At 35.0% G+C, this 22,393-nt stretch overlaps 1 protein-coding gene across 1 annotated transcript in view; it reads right to left on the reverse strand.

The window, feature by feature from the left end:
- Positions 1-22,393, reverse strand: part of NCAM2 (neural cell adhesion molecule 2) — a 270,479-nt gene that overhangs the window by 32,149 nt on the left and 215,937 nt on the right. Inside the window, exons 13-15 of the mRNA XM_032679671.1 lie at positions 10,524-10,643; positions 8,552-8,673; positions 1,649-1,829 (exon numbers count right to left, since the gene is read on the reverse strand). Of these exons, the coding sequence (XP_032535562.1) occupies positions 1,649-1,829; positions 8,552-8,673; positions 10,524-10,643 (423 nt within the window). The remainder of the gene's footprint in view (positions 1-1,648; positions 1,830-8,551; positions 8,674-10,523; positions 10,644-22,393) is intronic.

Genomic DNA, 22,393 nt, shown 5'->3' on the forward strand with positions numbered 1-22,393 from the left:
TAAGATTCTTTCTACTTGAATGTCTAGAGACCATCTATGTTATCATTTACAGAGGCATATCATGTTTCTGTTACAGCAGCTGTGGCAATAATAGGGAATACTTTCTGTAATTATAACAGGCTGAAGTTAGACTGCATTGCAAAAGAAGAAAGATTTTCATTTCAAACATAAAAAATTGAAAAATGGCATATCCATTCCATTTTCCTAAACAAGTTTTTTACTTATTTTTCTAGTTGACAAATATTTTTGTTTCCTTGGGACAATAAGCTTTCCTACACTTCTTTTCCCCTTTTCTTTATCAATCATGTGAAATTTTATTTCTGAATGATGGCAATCACAAGGCACTTTCTGTTTAAAAACAAGTACACAAGATCTATTGAGACCCTGAATTTCAATCAAGATGCAAATCAGCTCCACTGCAATTCAAGTGCATAAACCAAATATTTGTACTAGAACTGGATCTGAACATATGAATGAATTACAAATGCCTTTTCTTTTTTGTAAATACAAATCAAAATGCTTCCACAATATAAAAAAATTGCTATGAAATACTTAAAAGTGTTGCAGAGATCTTGAGAAAACTTTTGTAAGAATGTATTTGAAGAAAACTTGCAACAGACAAAAAAAATTAGCCAATTATTTCAAATTTTTCTGATGACACAGTAATCCATGACTCATTCAAACTCATTGCCACTGTACTAAGGTAGATGCAAGTCAAATGCTCACACTGAAGCACATGTAGTTTATTTTTAATATATTTCCCATTACATTTATACAGTAAGTTTTTTCTTTGATTCTAATACTCCAATAGTTTGATATACAGTAGACAGAAAATATCATGTTAGAGGATTTAGCACTGATTTTTCAAGTGGTAATGATGACACTGATCTAATTTGGAAATTATTATTAAATATAACAGCTCATAATTGATGTAAACAGTTTGAAATCTCTTCCTCATGACATTTATAAAAATTTTTATATTTAAAAATTAAAGAATAAATTTACCCATCATGCTTTAGAAATTACCATTTTTTAGGTTTATTCTGAACTAAATAATTTTCCATTGTTGCATCAAAATATAACTTTTTATTGGGAAGCATTAAAACTCTGACTCTCACTCTTAACTATAATGTAGTTTTTCTTAAGTAGAATTCCAAACCTTCCTATTTACAGACTTAAAAATATGAACAACATTTCTATAGATTTCAAAGCTTCTAAATAGGCCTCATAGAAGTCTGTATGGTCAACATATTAGGGTGAGTAATTCAGACAGTATCTAAACAAGACTATTCGAAATCAAATTCTACTAAATAAGCTGCTTACAACAGACAATAGACAGTACAAGGCAACTTAAAAATGTATAGCAGGTGTATCTTAAATACTATATTGCTTGTTAACTACCATCATCTGGGTTGAAGATTCAATTTTTCTTCTATACTTAAAAATTCCTTGGCTAGTAAGAGAAAACTGGGAGATGGGGTCCCATTTAAGGTGTTTGAATGGAGTCTTTGAAGGTAATAGCATCTGGGTCTCAGGTTTTTTTTCAGTTAAAGATTTCAGTGTTCAAATGTTATGTTCAACCACATAAATTAGTGTACTATGAGTAGGAAATGATTCACAGAGAGAAAACACTATGAAATAAACTCACCTGTAATAATGTTGGGCTTTGGTGGCATGCTGAATTCATACAGTGTTGGTTCAGAATAACCCAGTCTGTTGGCAGCTGTAATTTGTACTTCGTACCCCATGGTCCATTGAAGGTGCTCTAAGATGATGTGGTCTCTACTACCCTGCACTTTTTTCTCTAGCCACTGGTCTTCCTTGTCTTTCTGTAAAGATGAAAATATTTGTTTAAGTGCTAAGAAACTCTTGTATTATTTGTCTAAACTCTGTATCTACACAAGACACAAAAATACAGAGTTTCCTTTACAGCGGTTATGAACACTGAAATAAACTAATTTTGGAATTCTGAGTACTCCAGCTTTTTGTAATTTTGACCACTCCTTATCAATTTTCCACAATGTGGATTTAAAGAATTTTGTCAACCCTTTTTAACCTTTTGGCTTCAATTTATTCTTTGCTCAAATACTGGTTTTTATCTGGTAGAACAGCAGGATAATTATTTACAAATGCTGCTAAGAACAAATTATGTAAAAGGTTTATTTTATATAGATGTTTCAATTACATTTTGATCAATGTTCATTCAAAGAAACTTGTCATTAAACCCAAACTTGAATTGTTCATGAATGCAAGCTGTGCTTATATCATACATTAGTAATTTAATGAAAATTGTAGCAATATGTGGTGCTACAGGAGCATTTTGCATACCAGATTGTATGTAACAATATAAACAACAGTTAGAAATTATGAAGTACTATGTCTACACTGGTGAGAGGATACATGTAAATCATTGAGATGGTGTTCAAGGGGAAAAAAGGATTCTCATAATTTCTCATAATTCAGGTAATTAAGACATCTATACAAGGGGAAAAAATAAGGACTTCAGTTGCAAACAATTCTGGCATTTTATAAATTTGGAGTGCTTACCTTTGTGATTTCTCCTTTGAGTGCATAATATATTTAAATATTCTTTACACAAATTAAAATGACAAAATAACTAAGAGATAAAAGGATAAAACAATATATACTATCAAACACAAAAGTGATCTAGTTCAAAGGACCACCAATAACAGTCAGTAAGAATCCCTGCAGTCCTATTTTTACTACACACTGAGGTACAATAATGGCAAAAAATATGGCTGAGAGACAGCTCTGGCCATCCAACCCACACAGCAACACAGAATTAATCAGTGGATTTAAACTTTATGGGGAAAAATAAAGCCAAAAAACTTATAATACATGGAAGTATAACTTTTTAGCTGCACACTACTGTATTTCTGAGCAGCTTATATTTAAGCTCTTTGTTGAAGCATCTTGCTCCTCACTCATACAAGTTTCAGAAAACATAGCATCTAATTTAAGAGAGGTCAGACTAAACTCACTTATGGGCACTGCTGCAATAATTCGTTTGTTATCAGATCTGAGTGTGATGATTTTTCCATGACTTCATCTTTTTATGAACTTTTGCTGCTTCTGCACTAGCATTGGTATTGTCACACGATAGTCCTGGGAATGATTAAAATCCAGCAAAATGTCTTTTCAAGAATATTTGCAGCCAGGTGAAAGTTCCCACTTGATGCAGCCACAGATCAATGAAAAACATCAGAATGGTAATTCTATTACAAATTATGAAAAAATCTAAATACACTGGAGTAAAAATAGTTTGCTCATCATACAGTGAAACTGGTATTTTCTGTGAAGGATACTTTCCCATATCCTAATGGGTAATTTCTGTTGCAATCATCTGCCTTGCCACTAAGTGAATCCACTTACATTGTCACTATACCAAACTCCTTTCACAAAATATACTTTTTGCATAGCACTCCTGAAATAGAGGGATCCAATAGTGATTGCAATATATTGCAGATACTTAGTAATATCAGGAATAGCAATGTTATGTAGCACTGTATTTTAATGGTTGTTTAAATTGGTGAGGTGTGTGTACACAAATAGGAGCTAGATTCCAAAGAATATCAACATTAGAGTAATCAGAAGTTCCATACGTGACCTTTGTGTTATGCACATGTACCATGTAAATATCCTGGAGAATTCCAAAGGGGTTTAGAATCACACAAGGGGAAAAAATATACTGAAATGGAAAAAAAAAAAGATTCAGGCTAATATGGTTCTTGCAGGTGGAAAAGACAGTACTGCAAACAGATATATGACTATATTTTGTTAACAAACTGTAGAATTAGATGTGATGAATAGAATGAGCTTAGGGGTTGGAAGGAAAACTGTAGATTTCTGTATGAGGCTGCACATCTGCAGGCAGAATAAGTAAAAATGTAGGTGTTCTACAATTTGATCAGGTGAAAATAAAGAAACAGCTGAAATGTAAAGGGATACCTGCACAGTATTCCAGAGAAGTTTAGCTGAACCTGAAGCCAACTGGGTGAACTGAGATAAATGAAACAAAGTCCAAGCCCTGAGTGCCAAGACACAAAATATTTTGTGAAGAGTGACAAGCACAAGTTAGGAGCAAGAGGATAAAGTATCTGGAAAGCAGGGTGTGTTTTTCTAAAGACAAGCAGATGAAGTCTTCCAGAATACCACCTGCTTTTGGCATCTTAAAGGAAAAAAAAACAACAAGAAGAAAAAGAACTCCAATGTCTTTCTTTACAACTAATATTTCAGCTACAATGTATTTTCAAGTACTTTTTTTGCTAAGCAAAGCTCAGTAATGTGTCCACATTTATGTTATTATTAGTGTAGAAATGGAAAAAGAGGGACAAGAACACAAATCAAGAGTCTGCCAAGTAAATCTTCCCATAAATCTCTCTGTTTGTTCTAAGACTCTTTAATCAGTACCTTAAGGAGCAGAAAACAGAACCACAATCACTTTGTACTATATTGGGTTGTTCTATTAATACTTCTTAAAATTTATAGAAAGTTCTATGTGTTCTAGAACAAAAGAGAGAAACTTCTAAATTGCAAATTATAGTCTAATTTGGGGGATGGGTTAATATGAATATCTTCAACAATCACTGACTATCAGCAGTTGTATCATTAATATCCACCATCAAATGCACATTTTCAGAAACTACAATCAGATCTGCAACCGGAGAGATTAAACTGCTCCTTTATTTGCATTTCATTTTGTTTCATATAATGCAGAAATACTCCTTTACAGAAGGCCACTGATGACCTAGGTAGTGACTGGCAATTTCTGGGGATCTCACTGCCCTCTTCCATTACTCTTAAGCCTTAGATTAACATTGTCCTTTTCCCTCTATAAGTCCTTGGTTGAAACAAACCTGTCACAATGCTACAGACCACTACACCGGGAAAAAAACCAAAAACCAAACCAAATCAAAGCCAAATCAAGCACAAACCCCTCACATTATTCTTTCTTAATTGTGTATATATTTGCTTTATAATACTAGCATCAGCCAAATTTATTTAAGAAGTATCTAATAGCTAGATTTTTAAGACAGCTGTAACACCTAAACGCCCTGGCAAAACAAAAGCAAAAAAACAAAAACATAAAACAAAAACAAACCCTCAGCTCCCCAAAAAAGCAAAAAATGTAGTGTAAAACTCCAGTCTACCATAACTTGTTGCTTCTCAGAACTGAGGGCACATCTGACAACAGTGGAAGTAAAGCCACCCCAGTGTTAAGACACCAGACCAGTCTACCAGCCTAGAAAATAACATCTCTTTCTTTAATGGTCATTCTACAATATATCCAAGGTCACTCCCTTCAACTCTTCCCTTATTCTCCATCCACTCTAAATTGTTGAGCTGAAAGTTCAGCCCAAACAGACTTACTGTGATGGTTTCTGTGATAAAAAAGGACAGGAGATGCCACACTATCTTGATATCTGGCAAGAAAAAAAATCAAGAAATCCTCACAGAAAACAATCTGACAGTTTAAAGCAGTGACTTCACAAGAATTGATAACATTTGGTTGGTGATTTCTAGGTCTGGGTAAAATACAGGACAAAGCACAAAATGGCTGATAATATACGTAGTGTTAAAATGCACAGAAAATCCAAGGATCTGGCAGGTAAAGTGGAACCTACAGGTGCAAAAACATTTAACTGTTTCTTGGTAGGTAACTCAAGAGTGAGACTAAATGAGAAATTATCTCTTTTTAAATGTTTTGTATTTATAGAGGTTTGTTCTAGAACCTGTCATAAAGGAATAAAATGACCGCAGACTAAAGGAATAAAATCAACATAGTCAAAACAAGAGCAAAGCACATAACCTATCAATCAAACGCTTGTTTTCCAAAATTCAGAGCATTAATAGGAACCCTGTCACCCGTCAACATGGTGAACAACTTTCAAGCCTATAAAAACTAATCACTCCTTTAATGTTTCCTCCAAACACCATTATGGATGTAAAAGGCAAATTAAGCACTGTTATTGGTTTTCAAGTCAGGATTTTAATCAATTTTTCTTGCTTCTGCCTATATTGTTTCTAACCACAAAAGAGAGCTTTTTTTTTTTAGTTTTTTTTCTAATTTTGAATATTTACTAAAACTTTTCCTGTCATGGAAAAACGAAACCAACCTTCCGTGTAGTATCGAACTTGGTAAATAACACAGCAGGTGATAGACTTTTACAAATTCAGTACACATCTCCATAATGTCCATGGATAAAGCTTAACACCCACTGTGAAACACCAGCCCTTCATGATGTGTGTCCCAACTTTAGAAGGACCATAAGCAGGAACAACCAAAGGAGAGCTTGAGTTGGCCCCCGTTAAAATGACACAGTTACTGTGAGAGATGTGGTCGGGTGGTCATCTCCTGCAGCAGACAGGATGCTTCCCTAGGGAATTCCTATCACTGCTCTTCCCGACTGGCTACTGGGGAACAATTTTTCCTTTGTTTTTCTTCCTACCCTCCTATTCTTTCCTAAGGTAACTTTGAAGCCAATGTGTGCCATCAGCTTCAGACTCCATCAGTGAAGCTTTGTCAGACTGTCTTGACTTAGGGCAACAGCATGAAAAAATCTGAGGCTGCTACTCATAAAAATTGTATTCCCTGGAATACAGAAGAAAATGTCAAGTTGCTTATTATCTGATTGTAGTCAGTAATTCTCACCCATAGTATGAAGAAACTGATGTTAGGGAAGCAATATTTGACAGAATGAAACATGTGATTTCCAGAAAAAGAAAACTTACCAATTGCCCTAAATCAGGCTATTAATTGCTTTAATATCATAAAGGCTGTCCTCCCCCCAGTTTATAAAAAAAAAAAATCGGTATAAAACTTAAACATGAGGGAACTGACTTTTAATAAGACATGAAGAAAAAGCCACTGATGTATAGGTTCTTATCTAATATGCTCTTTAAACATGCAAGCAAATACATTGGTCCAGGTGCTAGTAATGAGGCTGGCAAGAGTTAATTAAATATGACCAGTGGGGAAGATAGAAGAGGAGCAGTCACCAGATAATTATGAACTTTAAACAGCATTCATTCATCCTGCTTAAAACACCAAAAAAATTATTCTGCTTCTTTTGTTGTAGGAAGGCCTTTAATTTAGTCAAATTGCTTTTTCAGTTGGAAGCTTAAGGAGATAAGGATTTGAGGTTCAATTAAAGCTATCTTCTTCAGTAACCTAATGAGTTTCCACTTACTGCTTAAACTGTACATTTACCTTTCAACAACACACATGAAAAGTCATCTTTTATGCTAAAACATTGCACTTTATTCAACACACTAGATCAAATTCAGATTTCCAAAAACTTTCAGGATACTTCCAAAAGCATTTAGCTCAGGAAACCAGATTAAGTTCCATATGCTGTAAGCATGTATTATATCCAAACAGTTTATTTTCTTCCAAATGGTAAATACTTAGAGGCATTTTAATCTAACTAGGAAGTTCAATCCCACAAAACTGCATTGTATCTTTTATTGCATATTTTGCTACCCTCATCTTCTTTACAATTACTTTTTTTTTATGCCAACTGTATTCACTGGACTGAAAGTCATTTGAGGAGGTCGATTACTATTTAGGGATCAATGATAGCAGAATAACTCCTGGTCATTGCCTCAGGCTACTCTTAGAAGTGCTACCAAAAGTTTCTCAATTGATTTGGAGCTACCAATCTTCTGTGGTTATACTTAGTTTAGGAGAATCATTTTACATACCAGGTTTAGCACTCAGATAATCCCAGGACTATCATTAAAAAGTTACATTATAAGAAATATCAGGAAATGTGACAAAAATTGTTACAAGTTAAGGAACTGTCTTTTCCTTTTTGGGAACACTAAAAGAGGTTCTGCAGCTAATTTCTCAAAGGTTGCTTCTTTCTGTTAAATACAGTCCACATATATTCCATTTAACATGACTAGATATATGATGTCACATTCCCAATCTTTCAGACTCTTGAAATGGTAAATTTGTTATAACACTCTGGTAAAATGTATTTTTATAGGATTTAGTCAGATAAATGTACTATAATCTTCCTAAAAGAACACAATGAAGTTTTTTAAAAATGAACACTTTGGAATTAAATTCATCACTTTTGCCAGCTCTGTAACTACTTCTCCAACCCAATCTTTTCTAAGCATAATACACCAGGAACTGAAGGATAATTGAGCTACTTTAATAACAGAAAAAAACAAGCAACACTTTTTTTTTTAAATAAATTATACATTACAGAAAAGCCTGTTTTCTAAGCATGCCAGATCTGTTCTTAATTTACAATGTAACAAAATAGAGAATATAGTTTCCTTACTGGAATGAAATCTCAGTTACATCCTTAGGAAGACCTTTTATTTTATTTTTTTTTTTTAGACTGGCATCATCAACTTAGCAACAAAAGAAAACATACTCTATCTTATTTACTTTTCCTGGTATACAAAACCATTCTGTTAAATTGTTACATTTCAAATAATTTCATCAGTCTTCTCTGCATTAAAAGCAGATGTTAACAAGCATAGCTCACTTATTTTGATTAACTGAAATACTTACACTTCTGTATTTGACAATATATTCCAGTATGGGGGCACCTCCATCGTCTTGTTTAGTTATGCTAAGTTTAAAACTCTTGCCACTTTCAGGTTGTCCATGAATTGAAGGGGGACTTGGCTCCCCTAAAGAAGGGAAAAAACATAAGAATAATTCAGCAGTGAGATAAGTTTTATATTACAGCTGGGAACCTGTCCATAATAACATTAATCAAAATCAATATGATCCTTCCAGGCAATGCAAAACAACCTCAATAACGTTGTTAAATATTTTGTTTAAAATATATTCCAATGTAGATTACTCATATAAGGAAACAAAATTACGTGAAGTGTGAAAGAAATATTAATTTCTTTGAGACCTTCCAACTTTTGACACTTTAAAATGAATTTCCTTCTGAAATCCTTTCGCCATCAATTCAGCAAGGCTGGTAGGCTGCTACTCACACTGAAGTTAAAGATCAACACTCTCTTACAGGTAAAAATCCTTAATATTAAGCATGAGCTTTAGTCCCATGTGCAAGATTTAAATCGTAATTTTAAGTAAATATACTCTCCAATAAATGTGCCAAGGCAAATTAGATACTTTTAGAGTAGTCAATATCAAGAATAAATGTAAAGAATAAGATTTCCAAAACCAAACCCAAGTATTCTTGAACATACTATCAAAAGATTTATAGCCAGTTTAAGCCACTTTGCTAGTCAAAATTCACTGACTAATTATCATTTCTCTATGTAATGCCTATTACAAATTTTTCAAACAGATCCTACATGAACATTTCATGCTGAAGTGTCTAATCATCAAAATACCTGCAAATTTGCATTCACCCCAAGAGATACAGTTTTAAAATAATTTTATTATTTGTGTTCATCCCTTATCAAAGTAAAGATAAATAGATCTCAACATAAAGTTTGCATAGCTTTCTATCAGATAACATACATATATATATATAAACTTTAGGAGTTTCTGCCATTTCTCCATCAGGTATGTTGTTTCATAGGAATGATAACAAATCATTTTATCAGTCCTCCAATATATTTAGGATATGCATATGCTTCAATGAAAAAGAAAATTAAAAACTGTCATGTAAGTGGTTTGGGACAGAAGAAATGTACCAGTAAGAACATAATATAATAACACAGAAATATTTTGTGTTCTTTGTAGTTGCATGAATTTTATTGTTCATTCCCTTAGGGCTGGTATTAACTACACTGAGTCATGCCCTACTCAGGAAACAGTTCAGTTGCAACAGATTTATGAGAGGTTGGTCTGGCAATAGTTGCTGATGTATTTTGGCATGTCTGTTTGATTACTATACACTGCCATCTGCTAGTTCCTTTATTTTTCTTCTCGTTTTGTATTTTATTTATTTATTGTTCTTTCTATTTAAAGGTAATTTGAGAAAAATATTTTTCATTAGTCTTTAATGTTTAAGTCTGAATCTCTTACTGATAGCTACTACAAATATAAAACTGGCTTCATAAAATTTTTCATTTGCATGTAATCATAGTTACAACAATTTATTCTCATCATTTTTTCCACAGCTTAAGATTTCTGTTTGAGGCTTAATAATTGCAAAACAATGGCAGCATAATTTGACGAAGAAATGTCTCCAGAAATGGACAATTCATTTCTCACAGATGCTGATAATATCCTGAGCGTAAATGAGAAAAAGCCCTTAATCTAATATCTTTCATGGTTTGTTCTCTTGTATATAAAATATAGATTTTTCCGAGTCTCAAAAATATAGGATAACGGGATAAATCTGCCAATTTAAATTCATTTATACTTTTTGGAAGGGCAGGAATAAGATGAACAAAACATCATTTCTGAGAAGCAATGACTGTTGTAATACACTGGGGAGTAGAGTATAAATATGAAACATTATCTACAGTGAATCATAATTCAAATTATTAGCTGACCTAGAGGTAACATATTCCAGTAATAATTTTCATTTAATAGCACAAGTATTACTCACGGACAGGTAAGGTCTGAAAGATCTCAATTTTGCTATACTCTCCTTGACCCTTTCCATTTACAGCTGCTACTTTGATTTCATATGTCGTATTTGGTTCCAAGTTGCTGAGAACAACCATTGCTAAAGGAAAGGGAAAGAAAAAAAGGAACAAAGTTTGATGAAGTAATAAATTAAAAAAAATTTAGGCAACTTCATAATTTGTTTGCTTCACTTGCAACTTAACAAGTCCCATTTTCCAATAGTACATTGGTTTCAAATGTAGCTTTTTTGTTGAGTGCTAATAGTCCCTTTTTTCATCTCCATGGAATTGTTGTTGTGCCTGAGCAAATTATGCTTCTGCAGGAATGTAAAAGCAGTGTTTCAGAAGCCACAGGCAACAGCCAAAGCTATTGATCGGGATCGATATTTTATGTTCACACCGTGAGCACAGTGTATTGGTTTTGGTAGCTGGGGGGGTTACAAGGGAGGCTTCTGTGAAAAGCTGCCAGAAGCCTCCCCCGTGTCTGGCAGAGCCAATGCCAGATGGCTCCAGGATGGACCTGCCACTGGCTAAGGCTGAGCCCATCAGAGAAGGTAGTAACGTCTCTGCAATAACATGTTTAAGAAGGAAAAAAGTTATTGCACAGATATAATTGCTCTCAGGGAAGAGTGAATACTCTTCCCTGTGAGAAGGAACAACTCTGCAGACACCAAGGTCAGTGCAGAAGGAGGGGCAGGAGGTGCTGCAGGTGCCAGAGCTGAGGTTCCCCTGCAGCCCCTGGTGCAGCCCATGGTGAGGCAGCTCTGCCCCTGCAGCACATGGAGGTCCACAGGAGAACAGAGATCCACCTGCAGCCCTTGGAGGAGCCCACACCAGAGCAGATGGATGCCCAAAGAAGGCTGTGACTCCATGGGAAACCCATGCAGGAGCAGGCTCCTGGCAGGGACCTCTGGAGAGAGGAGCCCATACTGGAGCTCATTTGCTGTTAGGGCTTGTAATGTTGTGGGGGACCCACGCTGGAGCAGCCTGTTCCTGAAGGACTGCACCCCTTGGAAGGGACCAATGTTGGAGCAGTTAATGAAGTACTATAGCCTGTGGGAAGGACTCACATTCATAGAAGACTGTCTCCTGTGGGAGAGACCCCACACTGGAGCAGGGGAAGGACTCCGACTCCTCCCCCCGAGCAGTGGCAGAAACAACCTGTGATGAACTAAGAGTAACCCCCATTCCCATCTCCCTGAGCTGCTGGGGGGGAGAAAGTAGATCCTGGGAAGGAGTGAGAGGTGGAGGGAAGGTGTTTTTCAGATTTGTTTTACTTCTCATTGTCCTGCTCCAATTCTGACTGGTGATAAATTCAATTTATTTCTCCAAGTCGAGACTGTTGTGCCCATGACGGTAATTGGTGAGTGACCTCTCCTGGTCCTCATGTCAACTCATGAGCCTTTTGTTCTATTTCTTCTCCAGTTGCAGAGGGGAGTGACAGAATGGCTTTGGTGGGTACCCGGCATCCAGCCAGGGTCCACCCACTGCACAGAGGAGACAGGAATCTGGCAAAAATTTAGGCAATTCTCCTTCTTCCTCACTGGCAACAGGCACCTAATACATGTTCTAGCCAACTTCATACACTTCATAAATTGCCATTTTTCCTTCATGCAGATGAGTATCAACTGTCCTTGGTCTGCACTCTACACAGTTACATGCACATCAGTGGGGAATTGCTGGTGCTATGGTCTGCCAGTTCAACAAAGTATTCAAGACCTAAAGTGACAGATGTGTATGATGACCAAGGGAAGAGTTCTGAGTTATCTGCTAGGGACCTGAAAGTAAATTAGTCATGTTTGTATATATTTCAGAGGAGGTGCATGGAAATGCATATTAAGTTATAACAAAAAACCAAATCAATCAAACAAAAAAAGGTGATTTGGGAAGCCAAGGGGTTTGAACTTATGACAGGCTTTCAGAAATTAAGACTGAACCCGACAGCAATCATTCACACAACCTATCTCTATAACAGCACCTGGAGATGCCATCAGAAGCAGAGAACAGGGGAAAAGATAGCCAAAAAGCAAGAATATTGTACAGAAACAACTCTAGAAACAAAATCCAGAGAAAAAAATGTTGGATTCCAGGATCCTTCACGGGAATAAATAATATATAATATTTATAAATATTATAGTACTGTATTTACTAATAGCAATGGTGAATATGCACTTGGAAATATCGATCCAAAGAGAGTTCTTGGAGCATTACCCTGCCTTTACAAGAAAGATTCTTTTTATTGTCTCTACAGCAATTGCCTGTTTGCTGTTTGCCAGCTCTGTGATGAGCTCTCCATATGTCAGATTCATAGTGGGGAATGGATGTAAATTAGATGGACTTGACTAGAAGCACAGCAGCATTTCTCCTGCCCAGCAAGGCAGGGGCTGTAATATTTTACAAGAGGATATAGAAATGCAATGTCTCAAGAAAGAACCAGTAGTATCTTTCTCAGTCTCTGGGGTGCCTTGTTTTTCATTATAGAGGAGTATTTTTATAGTTGCTTTAGGCCTGCTTTTCAAGTTACATATTCAATGAAAGCATGATTATTTCTGTCCGTACTCTTTGTTAGTCTTTTGAGTTCAGATTTATTAGAATTTCTATTTCTTTAGTTTCTTCAGCAGTCAGCTAGAGTTTCCATTACATGTGGTGCTAAAGGGATTTAATGAATTTGGAAAAACAGTAACTTTTAAATTTCACACTCTATTATGGGCACTTTGCATGAATTTGCCATTGAAACATGATAACTGTTTTCTAGTAAACAAAGCAGTAGAACTGTATGTCTTCCAGCACATTTTAGCTTTATAATTTCATGAGATTTAAAAATATCAAACTCTGAAGTATAACCATGTCATGAAAAAATAAAGTACCATCATGAGAATAAGAATAGAATTTGGAGAAGGGAAGGATTATGATATATAACATTCAGTTCTGTTAAGATGAAATTTAAAACCTAAACCAAGCAGTAGCAGTGTTTGACTTGCCTTTCAGCCATGACTACTTTCCAAGGCTGAATAATTTCACTGAAAATAAACCTTAAGGCATACTAAAAATTAGTGTTACTGTAAATGTATTTAAAATTTAAACAACATAAAAGCATGACTATGAGTCAACACTTAATAAAACACAAATGTATTAAATACATGAAACCTAAGGATTCGATTCCATAAACACTTAAGTGACTCCTGGGGCCTATATAAATGAACAAAATTACTTATATATGCAGTATTTAAAGAATCAGTGTATACTTCAGAATCCTCTGCACAGCACTATGTGTCTAGATACAATGACTTATAATTACATTTATGGAATTAACCCAACTGTATCTGATAGCACAACATGTCCGCAAAAGCTGGACCAACTTGTTATCAGTGATGGTAGATGTGGATATACTATATATGTAGGAAGAAAAATATAACTATGTCCTGCTGGGAAAAAAAAGAAAAAAAGAAACATTCTGGATCTGAATGCTTTACATACTCCAGTTCCAAGAGAATATTTAGAATAACTAAGTAAGATATAAAACTGTTCCACAATACGTAACAAAAGGGCAGGGCTGAAAAGTAATCTAAGAGTAGTGAAACTACCACTGCTTGTTCAGTTTCACATTTTTTGGAATATGTTAAGAATGGAGGAAAATACTTGACAAATTACTTGTGTGTTTTTTGTTTTTTGTTTTTTTTTTTTTTTTTAAGATATGCATCTGTCATTTAAATATAAAATCATCCTATATATCTTTCCATATAAAAATTAAGATTTTCTTACAAGACTCCTTATCTCATGGCCCTGGCCACATTGGATATTTTGATTACAGCTTGCAATGATCACCGAAGTAATTAGTTGCAAAATTTCAAATAATGCTCTGAAAGAATTATAGTATTTCACAGTATATAAATGTGAAAAAATCAGTCCACTGCATACTGTATGTTGTGCTGTTTGTATATTCATTGATGTCTATCAAGTTCCAAATATACTGAAAGTGAAATTCCTTTCTTTCAGAATATGATTTGAAATTTTTCAGGTTTTTTTCTACCTGTCATGTCTGTCTTCTTTTGCTTTTATATTGTCTTTCTAATTAGAGCATCTGTGTGCTTCAGCTGGAGATTTCAATTCTGTAGCCTGATTTTGCTGGGATTATTCATATAGTGACGGGTTACATTGAGGAGTAGATTTGGAAGGAATACTCTAAAGAGGGAAAACCAGAACATTCTCTTGTGAACTTTGCAAATTAACTAAATTAACTAATTTAAGTTACTTAATTAATACATTAACATGATGCAGAACAGCTCAGACCCTACTGTTTTCCACTTCTAAGAAGACAGACAGGGAGACTGCAAGTCACAAGGTGCTCTTCGAGGAGATCATGATACAATAAGTTACCAGTTATTTTGGTTTTGGTTTTATATACTAGATTAAGAGTTTAAAACAAAATTATAAGTACTTTTTTAACAAGGTATGCCAGAAACACTGGCTTGATTTTTATTAAAATGTTGTTGGCCAGAATTTAAAAAGAAACACAGCCATGAAAAAGACATAAGCCTTATTGCATAGAAAAACTCAGTGTAACATATTCTGGGGCAATAATCCTAAAGTTTAAGCAATATTAAAAATAGAGTCCTTATTTTTCATTTTACAGATTCTTTTAATTTGCAAGCAAATCTAAAACAATAAAAACATGAATGCAGTACAAAAAACCCCCACAAAAACAAACACAAGTATATAGATAGACAAAATATAGATAGACAAAAATGCAGAATTCCATACTATTTAAAATCTAGTGTGCAAGCATTTCAGCTAGAAAAGTTTATTTTATTGTCACAAACTTTTAACTGCTGTCAAGATGAACCATGGGAAAACAACACCTGATGCAAGATTTGCTGTGAAATAAATTGTACCATAAATCCAGGTCAGTAAAATCAAAACAAAATTCCCCAGCTGCTTTTCTGGTCCAGAGTAGGTTATTTATGTTACTTTATAACAGCAGAATGAGAGGGAAAATATCTGGCATATACAATTGTCTTTTCACCAAAGTAATCTTCCTCAGAAACCTTCTATGGACTGTGATATATTACATAAACCATCACAAAAGCAAAGAAGGTTAGGGGAACTAATAGTACAATTACATTACATTAATCTCAAAGTAGATTTTATATGAGGTTAATTAGCAGAAATAGCACATCACTACACTGTTCTCATTGGAGAGGTACCTGTTGCATGGACCAATGTTCTTCCCGTTCCAAATTCAATCCCTTGAGGATGTCAGATCTAACTAAAGTAGGATATAAATTTATTTTGAAACAAAGTAGCTGAGACATATAATCCTGGAATATCATCTTTGCTCTTATGTCTTTGAGATCACGGCAGAAGTGTGAAAGTTCTGTCAAAGAAGCATTACAAATTTTAGGATTTTTTTTCCTACTCCTTTCTCTTTAGTCTCCATCTGTATCACTACAAAGACTGAATGCAGACTGAATACAGTGCATGTTGATAACTAGAGTGTTTTGATTTAATAGCATTTTGCTGCACCTATTACTCATTATTTTACTACCCTCAAGGAAAAAAGTGAGTCCCCTGGAAATATGAGAACCTCTTGCAGAGGAAAAATAAATAGAATAGCATTTTTATGAAGCTCAAACAGGTTTCTCTTTGTGATGATGACTCATGTTCTTTTAAGGACAGAAAAAAAAGCACGGGAAGGGAGCAGTGAGGAACCTATGGCAGCAGGACATGTGAGAAGAACAGTGAGGAACTTGAGCATTAAAGTTCTGTACAAATGTTTAAGACTCTTGTAGATGTCACAGAATATGAAGAACTTCTCCCAAAATTTCAGCATCTGTTTTGTTTATTCTATGTGATTGCGCAGTAGGAGGAAGAGTTTAAAAACTCTCTTTTCTAGCTGAGCCTTACAATCAGCTCAGAAATATTGACAAAATGAAGTTAGAATTTGCCATGGGGGAGAAATACAGGGAAAAAAATAAAAAAGGATTTTGCTCCACAATAGACAAAATGTTAATTCATAAGCAGAATCAGCCAGACTGTCTCAGTTCCACCTGCCTTGCCCAAATAACAATTAATTTCATAAATACTGATTCAAGCATCAGACTATAAATGTCAGAATTCAACTAACACAAATAAATGAACTTTAATAATGAAAATATTTCAAGTTGCACATTATGTGAAAAAACCCCATAATTAATGCAAATCCTACTGCCAGTGAAATCACTGGCATAAATTTCATTAATATATATGGAGACAATATCAAGCCTTAAGTCATTCTCTAAAATGTATACACAGAAAAAATGCAAACATTTTAATAATCAGATAAAATATCTCTGTCAGGAATTTCCATTGTTCTTTGCACTATAATGTATAATTATTGCATTGGTTTGGAATAAAAGTTGCAGAGGTTTAATTAACTGTGAATACAAACAATCACCTATGAATAAAGATATAAAGCGTGACAGATCAGTTATAATTAATATAATCTAATGTTCACTAACATGAACAATTTTCTTACAAAATACTTTTTAGTAGCTGACAATAAAAATGCATTTTGCAAAAATGGCTTTATTAGTTTTTTAATATTAATATATAACATACTAAAATACAATTACTTTGTTAAGACCCTTTTCTTCATATATTTAATTTTAATTTTATTGGGTTGTATCACTATACAAACTGAATCAAGAGTAGCATCCCCACCTTAGAGTCATTCAGGGGATTTTCTTTGCTACCTATTTGTATTGAAATAAATCTAATAAGAAAAGGTTAAATAATCTATGGGAGAATTATAGTTATAAAACACAGAGTGCTATAAATTAATGAAAATAAAGAAAGCAGGAGTGTAAATCAAAGCCCCTAAGAAAGAGTAAATTTGTGGATTGAGAATACAGTTTATAATAAATGGAATCAGCATGAATCCAGAAGATGGGTTTTGTCACGTAACAAACCTTGGGTATAACAATGAATAGATTTTCTTTAGAAGTTCATTTTCTAGTTTATTTATTTAAAAAGCACCCTTAGTTCAATCTGTATTTAATCAAAATAACAGTAGAGCATGCAGTTTAGAAAAAAAATCCTATGAGAAAAATTCCAGGAACAAAAGCAATTTGCTGAGATGGATCATTGTAACAGTAAACTGTTTCCATAACCTCATTCAGAACAGAGACACACTTGCACGAACTGCATATAAAATGAATAATTTATGCAAACTAGTGTTAAGAAAAATGAAAAATCATTAAAAGTATGTAATATTTTTAGGCTATAGCCTTTAAAATATATTCATACTCCCTGTGATAAAAGAGACCATGTTATCTTGATATCGTCTTCACATTTTTCTGTGATATTAATTTGACAATAACAGAGTATTTCATGACCAAACCCTGCCACTTGTACTGATTAATGTCTTGTCCTATCAACACCCATGTGAAACTAGGGTCTAGCTTTGAGAGTTTTTGTTTCTCAGCACCATTAAGACAGAATTTGTGTTTCAAACACACATTCTATCTTCAAAATGAAAGAAATAATTTTACTTTTATTCTGGAACTGTTTGGAATGCTTTGTATTTCTCTACCGCTTTCAGTGTATGGCAAAAAAATCCTTTTAGATTATTATCAAAATATTTCTTGCTAATTAGAAATAGTTCCCTCACGTATCTATAGTTCACTTTTTTGTTAACCAATGTTTCTTAGCTACTATTTTCTGTAGTTCCCTGGAATGGAAGATGACATAGATAATAGTATACCCTAACCTAAAGGACAGGAATGTAACAGCCAGTCCTCCTGGTTTACAGCACTGTGTGTGCAGGGTGGGGTAGGTTAGGAGAAGAAATACCCATTAAAAATTGTATTCTTTTTAACTATAATATTTTTAGTACATTTTTAGTAAAAGCAAACTTTCCATAATTAAAAATTGCCCAAATTTCTAGGAGAACATGCGAGGCTTCACTATTAATTCCAACTTGCTATGCTTCTTCTCCATACAGAAACCTTCTAACATTATCAAATGAGAATTTACGAATGTACAATAAGAGTGTATAAGAGCATGTAATGGATATACTGACTATCCATAAAATAATACTTATTTTGTCCTAACTTTCCTGATTTTTTCATATCATCGCATTAAAACTGAGATAGGCAAATTTTCAGAATTTTCTTTACTCTTTGTTTCATTCTTCTATAACCCAGTGCTTTGCTTTACAAGTCAGCTTCCCTTTCTTCAAATTTGACACCAATAAGCTTTTATTCAATTGTTTCTGTATTACCCTTTTGTAAATACCTTAGGATGCTATTTTGATTACGTTTTATTTAACTGGAATGTACACAAACACATTAGGTGCTGGTTCAGTTTTTAGTAAGAAGTATCTCATCACTTAAAAAAATTTATGGAGAACAAAGTCAAACGTGTTTTTCACCATGCCAACGAGAAGGGCTTCTTTTCTTCCTCTGTAATAACACACACTGAACCACACAGATACTCAAAGCTGTGCTGATATCTTAAAAAAAACTCAAAAAAACCCTCAAAAAACCGAACCAAACCAAATCAACCCAACCCAACCCCCCAAAAACCTTTCTTTTCTATTCCTTTAGTATCCCTTTCTCCAAGGTTTTACTTTAAAAATTTCCTATACTACCTTTATCATGAACAAGCAAACTGCTTAATATCAGATCCTTGAAAATGCAATCAACTTCCAGAAAAGATACTTGTACATATTAAAGGAAAGGGAAATGGAAGCGAAGGAATAGGAAAGGGATAAGACAGAAGAAATGGAAGAGGAAATGGAGAGCAGAAAGAAAGAATGGACAATCAAAAATTTACTAGGCATCCTTATATTTAAAGTTCAGGAGACGGAGTCCTTGAAACTGTTGATAATCCATGTAAGGAGATCTTGTTAAGCTAAACAAGGCATATGGAATGAACTAATTTTTTACACAATTCAGTTGGCTAAAATGGAAATATGTATTGAGCTTAAAACCCCCAGAATTTAAATGCATTTCAAAAACAAATGCTCTTTGAATAACTTAACCTTTAAAATGTCAGGTCTCCTCACAGTACTCATTAGTCCTTCATTTAATTTATTCAATAAATAAATTTTTTAGAACAAGCTTTTAAGAAATACTTTTATCAATTTTTTTTGTCTGTGCATAGGATTGTCAGTGTTCTGAAGTTTTGCAATTAACATTCAATTAAACAACTTTTGCTGATGGTTAATTGTTTGCTACCTTAAAATGTAGAAGCAAGAAGTTAATCTAAATCATGGAAATGGATCTCATGGAGACTGATGAACTCTGGTGCACTCCTTAGAAGAACTGATCACACTCTTGCAGTTTAAAACACACAACCCAAATCCCAACCAATTCAGTGAAAGAAAAAATAGCTGCAGCAGCATAGATGACAGAATGCCATCTGTGTAACCCTATTCTTTGATGTTCACCAATGCAGGTACCAAGATGCCCAACAGAAACCTTGATTAGATCAAAGGTAACTGTAGGTCTTTGGGGTAAGAGGTCTTTCTGGTCAGGCTGAAAGATTTGTGTAGGAAGAGCTGCACACAGGCCAATGCAGACAGGGATGCATAGCTTGGAGCCAGCAGGCTGAGGGAAGTTTATTGTCCTGTTCTAGTTAGTGCTAGTAACACCAAACCTGAGACTCTGTGTCCCAGAACAAAATGAAACAGCCTGGAGAAGAGGAGACTGAGGGGAGACCTCATCGCAGTTACAACTTCCTCACAAGGGGAAGAGGAGAGGCAGGCACTGATCTCTCCTCTGGGGTGACAGGACCCAAGGGAATGGCCTGAAGTTGTGTCAGAGGAGGTTTAGGTTGGATATTAGAAAGAGGTTCTTCTCCTAGAGGATGTCTGGGCCCTGGAAGAGGCTCCCCAGGGAAGTGGTCACAGCACCAAGCCTGACAGAGTTCAAGAAGTGTTTGGACAATGCTCTTGGGCACTCGGGGTGACTCTTGGGGATGGTTCTGTGCAGGGCTAAGAACTGGAGCTGATGATCCTTGTGGGTCCTTCCAACTCAGCATATTCTGTGATTCTGTGAAACCAGATTGGGTCCAGCAGAGAGCTACCAAAAGAAGTGTAGGATATGAACAATGCATAGTGCTGAGTGTTATTTAGTCCGCTGGAGATAATGCCAAGGGGGGATTGAACAGTCACCTACATCCTTTCTCAGTGGAGATACAATGGTGTGAGACTCTCCTCAGCAGCAGCAAAGAGCACAACAAGGACAACAGGCCTAAGCTGTAGCTGGGCAAGTTCAGAGCAGATATTAGCAATATTGATACACCAGGAGAGACTGGCACCAGTCCTGATTTAAGCAGGAGGCTGGACCAGACAAACTCCAAATGTTCCTTCCAACCAACCTTTCTGTGATTCTATAAATGAAAGGCGAATACTATCTTGGTCCTTGGAACTCTGTTTCCTCCTGTGCTATAAAACTATTGTGCACTTCTTAATGCAAGGATTTTAGGGTCTACTGCTTGAAGAAACACCCAGCCACTTGGAAAGGACTACACTTAAAATTTTTTATGAAACAATAAACGAATACAGTAAAATCAATGGAAATTTGTTCTCAGCATGGTTCATTGTTAAATATTTATGTGACTATAATAGCTGCAATTTTAGTAGTACAAATTACACTGCTAAATATAAAATCTGATTAAGTTAAACCTTTCCATGAATCAAATGTACTTTCTGTAGATATAGTTTTAAAATACTCCTATAAGAAAAATATCTAGGCCATTGAATACACCTGAACTTCCACTGGCAATATGAACACATAAAGACAGTAGAATTAAGTCTTCTAAGTGATGCTTTATTAAGTGAACATACAATATCACAATATGTAGTAAAAGAATAACTGTGTTAATCTTATTGTAGAAGGGCAATTAAGGCCTTCAACATTAATATAATTTATATTGTTTCATTTATCCTCCTTTTTTTTTAGTCCTTTTGAACACAAATCAAGGCTAAAACCAGTGCTTACTTGAGAGAGAACCCAGAAAATAAAACAGGGTCTTCTAAGGGATTCCATTTATTAGGAGATGACAAAGAACATACTCATTGTTAGATTTTAGCAAATGCAACAATGCTTTATATCAAGGTTTAGAATTCCTCGTGGATTATTGAAGGAGGGAGTATAATTTGAGGAGGGAGGCTGAGGGTTAGCTATGAATACATACCTTACTTTCTTCTATGCTTGAGACAGCTATACCACTTTCTCTCATTTTTCAGTGGTGTAAATCAAACTGTATCCTATACCAGTCTGTGTCAGAATCTAGAATCTCTTACACTGCCTTGCATGGTAGAAAGAATTACTTGTATTTCAGCTTTTCCTGCCCTTTTTTCTTCTGTTCCTACAATGGACATCTCGCTGTGACCTAACATCCCCTTTGAAAATTGCAACACAAAGTTGGGAGTTGAAGACAGTCCCCTACATTCAACATTCTAACCATGATTTCTTTGTTACTGAGAGATCTTGGGGAAAAAAGGTGAGACAGGCCTTACTTGAATTCCTAACAGACAAATGTTGCACCTTCCAAGCATGAAGTGCTTTCAGCGTTAGGTTGAATGTGTGTGTGCTATCCAATGGTGTGGCAAGTCCTTGTAGATTTGTGGACCATATCACTGCTTGAGAAAGGCAGGTATGGGACACCTTGGCACAGATTCTTGCAACACAGTGACATTTGGTGGGGCAGAGTCCTCCCATTTGAGTCAAGACTGACTCTTCTCTTCTGCATCACCAGTCACTGGCAAACAGGACTGTGCCCAGCACAGCAGAACTGTGCCCAGGAGCACAGCTTTACTTGGAGTTGGTTTTTGCTTGACTGACTTCACAGAGTGAACTGAAAT

This window comes from Chiroxiphia lanceolata, chromosome 2, assembly GCF_009829145.1.
Source record: "Chiroxiphia lanceolata isolate bChiLan1 chromosome 2, bChiLan1.pri, whole genome shotgun sequence".
In the NCBI taxonomy this organism is placed as follows: Eukaryota; Metazoa; Chordata; class Aves; order Passeriformes; family Pipridae; genus Chiroxiphia; species Chiroxiphia lanceolata.